Here is an 8,510-nt window from a genome sequence, read left to right as displayed (position 1 = left end):
CCTATGACATTTAGTAATTATGGGCTGCTTATATAGGCAACGTTCCTTGAGTATATTGGTAGATAAGCATTTGAAACAGTTTAACAAGGATTTTAATAGTCTCCTAGATGTTAAACAGCTGCAATTATTCTGTTTCGAGATAAATGCTCATGGCAACTCCCATGTTATTGACTGGGAGAATCCACTGCTTACCTTAGAATCAAAGTTTATTGCTTACTCTGCCACCCACATGGAAAGGTGCTGCTGTATACAGAAGGCTTGTTAGCTCAGTAAAAATGTACTTACCTTGATGGGTTCCAATTTCCTGTCAGGATAGAGCATCCTTTTATACAGTGAAGTCACATGTGGGTGACACCCAAAAGAACTTGAAGAGGTTAAAGAAAACAAATTTTCTCAGTGGTCCTCCCTTGGGAATACACTCAAGGAGTGGCACACCCCACCTAATTATAGGCTGGGGCTTAGTGCATGGGAAGTTCCCTTAGCTGGGTATACATAGAAAGTCTATTGTTTAGAGCCTCCCAACAGCATCTGTTCTCTCACCTCTAGAAACATCATTCTGCTCTTAATAGTGTCCCTGTGAGTGAAGGCTTGGTGTGAGCAGGATGGTCACCTTCTATGATCCACATTGATCAAACATTTCCCGAAGAGCTTTCACATTGAGCAGACATTAAACCCAGAAACACAATTGGTTTATCCTTCAAACCACACACCAAGAAGACTCTGCAAGGTTTCTGTGCTCCTGAGAGTATCCAAGTTCTTAAATTCATCAAAGCTTGTACCTTTGGTATTTCTTGAGCTCCTGTAATGACCCTGGGAGATGCTAATTAGTTCCATTCTGCTTGGTCCAGTTAGGGGAGTTGTTTTGGTTGCTTGCAAACAAAGGCCCCTACCCACAATAAAACACTGAGGCCAACAAATCAAGCAAAGTTTGGTGAAGGTGCCAATGTGACACTTGCTAAACTCTTCAGTCCAGTTGGTGTAGGCTAACTTAGGGCATCACTGCAGGATGATAAAGCTGAGAAGTGAAAAAAGGTCATCAAAACCTAACAGAAAAAACCATTGGAACCACTGGAGCCTCATGGAAATAATGAGACAGTCCACCCTGCTTGGTTTGCTATATAGCACACAGGCGGGCTACTGATGCAAAATGCTACTTCAAAGACCCCTTCAATCAATTAATCAATGAATATTTATTGCAAGGCACTGTGCTAGGCACTATGGAGAGTACATGGAAGAGAAGACCAATACCCCTGCCCTCAAGGAGCTTACAATCTAGTTGGGAAGACAAGGCATACATTCAAAGAAAAGTCAGTAATAATACAAGAGCTAGGTTCAAATGCAAGATAACAGTACAAGATATTTCCAAAAGTAGTACCCTATGAAATACTAAATGGAAGGTTGCAGCAAATTCAGAGGGAGGACATCACAAGGTCACACATATGGGAAGACCTCATAGATGAGCTGGAGTGTTGGTAACCCTAGGACGATTGATATTTGGGTGCGAGAGAGAGGAAAACATTTCAAGAAGGAACAGCCATGAGACCGAAAGGCACAGAGGTGAGATCAAAAGCAAGCAGTGTTCAGGGAACAAGTAGGGCTCAGTGTGGCTGTATATAGGAGTAAGAGATTGTAGACTAAGAAAGGCCTTATGTGCTTAAGTTTATATAGATTTTATGATTTTGGCAATGGGTTGGGAAAACAACAGGTATACTTAGATCAAATATACAAAATCTTGGCTAGCCAAGAAAAACAAAATTCTAGTCTCTGCTTAAAGACATATATTACTTGAGTTTGATCCTCTATGCTTCCAAAGAGGATTTGAAATGGTGTCTTCAGGGTTGTCAATTTCAAAGTCACATTTGGAATTGGGTCACCTAGTTTTGGGGCCAGAACTCGAGACTTTTTTGCCCCCCTATGATCCCAAGTTGTAAGTAGCACAAGGGTAAGCTAAAAATTTCCCTGACAAGCAGGAAAGAATAATGCTCCCAGAAGGCAGATATTTTTACAAATGACAGAATATTTATTAACAATACCTTTAAAAAAGATTACATATGCTAGATCACTGGTAGATATCATTTACACTGGGGTTGGGAACTACCTGGGGTATCAGGTTTTTTCATTCATTTTATTACTTTGTTGATTTTTTTGCATGTGATTTTAAATCATATTTTAACATAGAAGTAAGCCATATCAAAGTAAGAAAGGAACACAGCTGAAATACTGACAATATTTTCCCTGTTACCATCCTAATTTTTACACAAATGGAATCAATGATGCCTTTATTGGATGAATATAATTAGCAAGTTGAAAGGCTATGTTATGTGTAAGCAAAAATGACAAATTACAGGCAATCGTGAGCTCTCCAAGAAAGAAGAAAAAGGTGACTGTGTGTTTTCATGTGCAACACTTTATAGAAAATCTCATTGCCTTTTATGTTCCACCCTTGTCAGCTTACAAAACATCCCCTATCATAATAAATAGTTCTTTTCATAAGAATAAGGTTTGTCAATATTGCCATCTTTCATTGTATGATTTTAAGATGTAGAATGCAAAGCTTATAAAGCAACCAGACTAGCTACTGCAAAACGGGAGAAACATCAAGATACAATACATCTGTACTAAGGATAGTTATAGAGTTATATGTAAAATTCTTTGCAGCAGCTATTTGCTAAAATAGGAAAAAATTTCAAATTACATATGTTATTGTCATTCAAAAGAAGGGCTCTATCATTACAGTTACACATGTTATCTATAAGAAAATTTGAAATTATAAATGCATTGACAGAATTATTAAAAAATTTACATTCAAAACAGATATGTCTAAAGAGTAAAATTACCTTTTATGCCATGAAAGACTTGTTTGACTATAGTAACTTTTCATCTATGTTACTACAGGATATGTAACTTCAAATCCAATGCCTAGGTTAATGCTACTACAAAGACGATGCTCAAATAAAGTCTTACCAGATGATGCTAAGTTCAGGGATGGGAGAATTGCACAAGGTACCTCTTGGGCTGGGAAGTTTAGCTTTTGGGATGTGTAGTTCCTGAAACCATCTCAAATTGTGTCAACAAGAAAATTCACAACAGGGTGGGAAAACATATCACATATGTCAAGGGGACTCGATTCAATGCATTAACCATTCAAGGGATAATTTATATACAGCAGCATTGAGTTACAGACCCAGTCTCCAGCTGTTTTCACACTGGATCCTTGTAAAACTGTACAAGTCATTTGTAATTCATTTGCTGTGATGAGTTTCAAACTCTGCCCTTAAAGGAAATTGGCTCAAATCATAATTGTGTGGTTTGTGTTGCCCAGAGCATTTTACAGCAGAGGAAGAAAAAAAAACAATATCTATATTATATGTTAACTTTAAAAAATTCTATAAAACACTAAATATATAATAAAAAATATGCATATAAGGACATATGTAAACTGCTTTGGTAACATCATATTACAGATGTCTTCAGTGCATTGCAGAGTTTCCAAAGAAACTTCAGACAAAGCTAGATTTGCTTTGAGGAAGTACTGTATAATGCCATTCCTAACGAAGCATAAAACATTTTTTTCCAGTAATAAGATGTACTTGAACAACAATATTACTTAGTACTGGGTGTCTTCAAAACAACTAGCTAAATGTTGCTTATATTATAAATAGCAAGTCCTTCAGATAACTTTTGTCATAAACTAGATCTGGCTGTGAGAGAAATCATTATTGTACTGATGGCTGACAGCGTACACGCATTGGAGGTAGAAGCCCCAGATCCTCTTGCATAGGAATCTGAAAAGAGAGAACAAATTTGTTCATCAGGGACTTATCCTATATACAAAGAAATACAATGCTCCAGGGCTTACCAAAACAGCACAGCTGGCTGGGTTCTAATAAAACAGTCCTCATTCTGTCTGTTTGTCCATCATCTGGCTATCGATTTTGTTTTTATTATGTGTGTATGTGTGTGCAGAAATGAGTGTGTGCTCAGGTATGTGCACACACACATAGGCATGGATATGGAAAGGAGAGGACACTGGCAGCTCCTTAGATGGATGCCTTCCACCTTGCTTTCTCGAGGCTGGGTCTCTTATTGGCCTGGAACTCATCAAGGGATCTTCCTGTTTCTACCTTTCCAGTGCTAAGACTACAAGGGTGTGTGGCTTTATTTAGCTTGCTTTTTAAGCCTGAGCTAGGGTTCATATTTGGGTACTTCAGCTTGCCAGGCAAGGGCTTTATTGACTGAGCTTTCTTTCCAGGCCTACTTACATGATTCATTCAGTGATTCATTAATATCAGTTCCATGATGACCCTATCTGTGGTCTGGAAGCAGGTTAGGGATCATCCTGTAGACTGTAGATTCTGATAAATTGAAGGTGCCCACATCCAGTGTAATAGATACTTCAATATTACTAGGAATATTCTTGATAGAGGTTGATTTGAAAACCGATACTCCCTTTCAGTTCTACTTCTGTGCTGCACAGATGATATGACACTCAGCTCTTACAGCCCCCTCTGTGGACTAGATAATGTCACTTTTCATCCATCAGATAAGGAGACTAGTCTCCCAAAAGGTAACTAACTTGTCTAAGATTGCCTAGATAAGTGAATGTCTGGATTAGAAATCAAAACCATGTTTGTCTAAGTAAATCTCTTTTGCTCAGACAAAATAGTCACATTGTAAACAAACTTCTTCATGTAGTTTGCACATTTTTCTTAATAAAAGTGTTCCCATTGTTGCTCTTGGTTTCTTTAAGGCTGTCTGATCGATTCCTTAAGGGAATACATTATGCTCTGCTAACACTCAGATCTTCATTATTTGGCCACTATAAATGTTTTTGCAATGAGTGAGACCAAGAATCATTGAGAAAAAAGAACTACCTTTGCAATGATCAGAAGTTTGTAGTAAGATTTAAGCAAAGTGAGATAAATAAATCCCAATTTTATGGTGTGGTGGGTTAGACCTTACTCCCAAACTCACTGTGTGATGCTCCCTTTCAGCAGAAATCAGAGCTCTTTTTTCATGATCTCCATATATATATATATTCAGTTCAAGGACAGCCAGGGCTGCTTAATGAAACCCTTCCCCTCCCTGCCTAAACAAACAACACAACAAACAGAAAGAATACAGTTCAGAGGCATATATATATATATATATATATATATATATGGATAATGGATTTAAATGTATATAATTATATATGTATATAATGTATATATATTAGTTTTTATGTAAGTATGAACTCTGTCTCTGGGGCATAGCTTTGGTCTCAGTTCCTCACTGAACCCTGTACTATTCTGGAACACAGACAAGCATTTATTGAATCCTTCCTATATGATAGGCAATTCAGAGAACAGGTGAAATGAACAGGGACCTCTTTACTCTTCTGAACTGAAAAGTCTCTCAGAAGCCATTAAAATTGCTCCATGACTACTTTGCTACCATTTCCTATCTGTAAGATAAAACAACCTTCTCCTTTGAAAAATAAAATGATGGACATCTAGCAGATACTTACTCCAGCTCTAAAATTGGGGTCTCTGTTGAACATATCACCCATGATTTAACATATTATCTTTCCAGTGATAGCTTGAGAGTTTATAATTCCAGCCAGCACTGATCCTATAATATCCAGACCTCAAATCCAAATGGCAGAAGAATACGTACCAAGATACCTAGTGGAAACCTGGATGCCAACCTAATCTCTTCATTATCATTGTAAAACACTCTATAACCAGACAATTCAGGAGGTATGATTACTCTAATCCTGGCACTTAGGAAGCAGAGGTAGAAAGATTTCTGCAAGTTGGAAGACATCAGCAGCCCAGAGTCAACCAGGGATACTTTGTGAGACCCTACTTTCAAATCAAAAACAAAAGACAAAAATCAAAGCAGAACAAAGACAAAAAAAAAAGTGTAATCCATTGACAGTAAGCACTTTTAGAAGCTTTGTAAGCAGCTCTGCTTGCTAGATGCTTTCTAAACCGTGCCAAATAGTACACAAATAGTCACGAAACTGCCACACTCCACTGCCCAGCTGCTGCCAATCATTATTCTTCTTTCTGACTTGATACATTTTATTTTTATTAAAATAAAAAAATCATACAACAAAATTTGTATGCTGTTGAGATATTTGTAAACATAAAACTTAAAAACAGAATAGAATGCATCTGCTCACAAAAGCTACACTCACATACTATTTATCAACATTCAAAAATGAAGACAATTAACTATAAATATAGCCATATGGTTTTTACATGTAGATTTCATATTCTCAATCAAAATATAGCATGTTAAATTTCAAATGTTTCCAACTCAAGACTGAATTACACTGGCTTGCTGGGGATAAAACACCACAGCCTTGTTAAGAACTTTTTGGCCAGAGCATGCTAGCACTGGGGTGGCAGAGGCAAGTGGATCTCTGTGAGTTCGAGGCCAGCCTGGTGTATGCACAAGTTCCAGACCAGTTATGCTACATAGTGAGACCTGTCTTAAACAACAACAATAACAACACCCAAACTTCTTTGTCTATTCTTTCTAACTACTTTGTTCATTAACTATAAAGGCTGTAATTAATTAGGGGACTATGTACTTGTCAGTCAATTGGGTCAATATGAAACAGCGCTTCGTGCCTTATGAGGGGCAGCCTTCATTTACTACTTTGGCTGGCCACTGACTAAATACATTAAAACTAGGCAAAGAGGGGTTTTTTTGTTTTTTGGTTTTTGTTTGTTTGTTTGTTTTTGCATGAAGTATCTTGAAATCAGAAAACATCAGTTATGTAAGAAAGGATGCTCCTGTCATTGACCTTAATTATGACTCTTCTCAGGCTCAATTTCCTTGAAGCCTTGGGTCATCTGGGATACTGACATAATAGGCAAAGGGAAAGGATGAGATGAAAAAAGTTCTTACTTGATATCTTTGGGATTCGGATTTGCTCACTGCTGCTGCCATCTCCTCCATCACTGAATGGCTTGATCTCTATGATGTAATCTTCATCGAAAGGTAAAGAAAGCTCCACTGATGTCTTGTTGGTTTCAATAACAGATGTGCTGCTTTGCCTGTTCCATCTGTACAAGACCTGCCCATGCAGAAAGAGCAGGTGTCATCTGCTGTTCTAACCAATGTACAAAGATTTGGTATATTCTTTTTTCTTTTTCATTTTTGATCTCTGTGTGGAAGTTAAATGTAAAATGATGGAAGTGCTCTGACAGCCTGCTCACACTGAAAAGGCTCATCTATGGCAAGGGTCAAGTCTTCTGCCACCATGTTGTGGAGGGAAGAGTTGGAAGGAAAAGTTGAAATGGTAAAGGAGAGCAGCAGGTGTGACTGTTCTTTTACATGGGTAAGTTAACTTGTACTGAATTATAGAAGACTAAATATTTCTTTAAGAATGTAGAGTCAGTGACACACCAGGAGCCTTGGCACCAGAATAGGCTTGGCTCTGTGTGACCCTAGGTCAATGACTTCATCTCTCCTAACTTCAGTCCCCTCTATTGTAAAATGGAGACAAAACCACCCACTTTTCAAAATTTTGCAGACTGAATGCAGTAAGGGCTGGGTTCAAAGAACGACTTATCTATGCAGACTTAAATGGAGCAAGATGAACACACACAGCAGGGGTTTCAAGAACAAGAAACACCCAGCAGGTCATTATTATCAAGAAATTTCTTGAAAGATGACATTTCTGCACATATAGACATTTTGTGAATGGCAAGGGCAGTGAGCTCTCCACTATCCCTCCCACTGGGACTCCCTTTAAGGATCACATAGAAGAGGCTGTCAGTGACCATCTGGAAGTGTGGTGCTTCTGAAAAGTTCCGCTTGTGCACCTTTGTTTTCCTTCCTGAGCCTCTTAGATGCTGAGTTTGGACTGTAATGTATCTGATGACATAACTTCCTAGGTTTTCTGAACACACACTGGCTTGGGGCTCTGATGGTTCCTCACCCAAACAGGGAACAAAATACAAAGGAATAACAACATGCACCTGCCATTGTGTGCCCAGCAACAACCCCGAGAACAACTACCCTGTAGTTTCTGATTCTTATAGTAGCTTATTAATGTCACCACAATCCCACAATACAGGTGTTATTTCACCTTTCTACAGGTGGGGACACTGAGGCGCAGGGACCTGTCATCATGGAGAACTGGAAGTTGATTCCTAAGTCTATAGTCATAAATCAAATGAGCCTGCCTTCTTCATCTTCCCATGGACTATAAAGGATGTATGATTACACTAGGGGTTATCAGCCTTGGATGTTTTGAATGTTTTGGGACACTTACTGGTACCCTTATCCTATACTTCTTAGCAGAGTTAAGAGTGTGGGGGTCACTCATCACTATCTGCAGATATGCTTGAATGTCACATAGCTACTTGTTTAGTAAGCAGAGACCAAACTCATGGCAGAACCTCCCACAGTGCTAAAGGTAGCCCCACAGTAAAGCATGGCCTCACTCTGAATGAGGGTAGGTAGGGATGGTAAATCCCACTGGACTTCCACCTGACTGCCATGTGGAT

At 38.5% G+C, this 8,510-nt stretch overlaps 1 protein-coding gene across 11 annotated transcripts in view; it reads right to left on the bottom strand.

Annotated features, from left to right (window-relative positions):
* Window positions 1-1,822: 1,822 nt before the first annotated feature.
* Window positions 1,823-8,510, bottom strand: part of Cntn4 (contactin 4) — a 990,533-nt gene continuing 983,845 nt past the window's right edge. For 10 of the 11 annotated variants that reach the window (XM_029478673.1, XM_029478666.1, XM_029478667.1 and 7 more), the window contains 2 exons: window positions 6,904-7,072; window positions 2,002-3,785 (listed from right to left, as the gene is read on the bottom strand). In XM_029478673.1, the coding sequence (XP_029334533.1) occupies window positions 3,685-3,785; window positions 6,904-7,072 (270 nt within the window). In that variant the 3' untranslated portion in view covers window positions 2,002-3,684. Of the gene's footprint in view, window positions 3,786-6,903; window positions 7,073-8,510 lie in introns of all 11 variants that reach the window. The other variant, XM_029478674.1, reaches the window with a different exon arrangement.

Source organism: Mus caroli, chromosome 6, assembly GCF_900094665.2.
Source record: "Mus caroli chromosome 6, CAROLI_EIJ_v1.1, whole genome shotgun sequence".
Classification (NCBI taxonomy): Eukaryota; Metazoa; Chordata; class Mammalia; order Rodentia; family Muridae; genus Mus; species Mus caroli.
The sequence above is the reverse complement of the archived record's forward strand: the minus strand, read 5'-3'. Positions and strand labels throughout refer to the sequence as shown.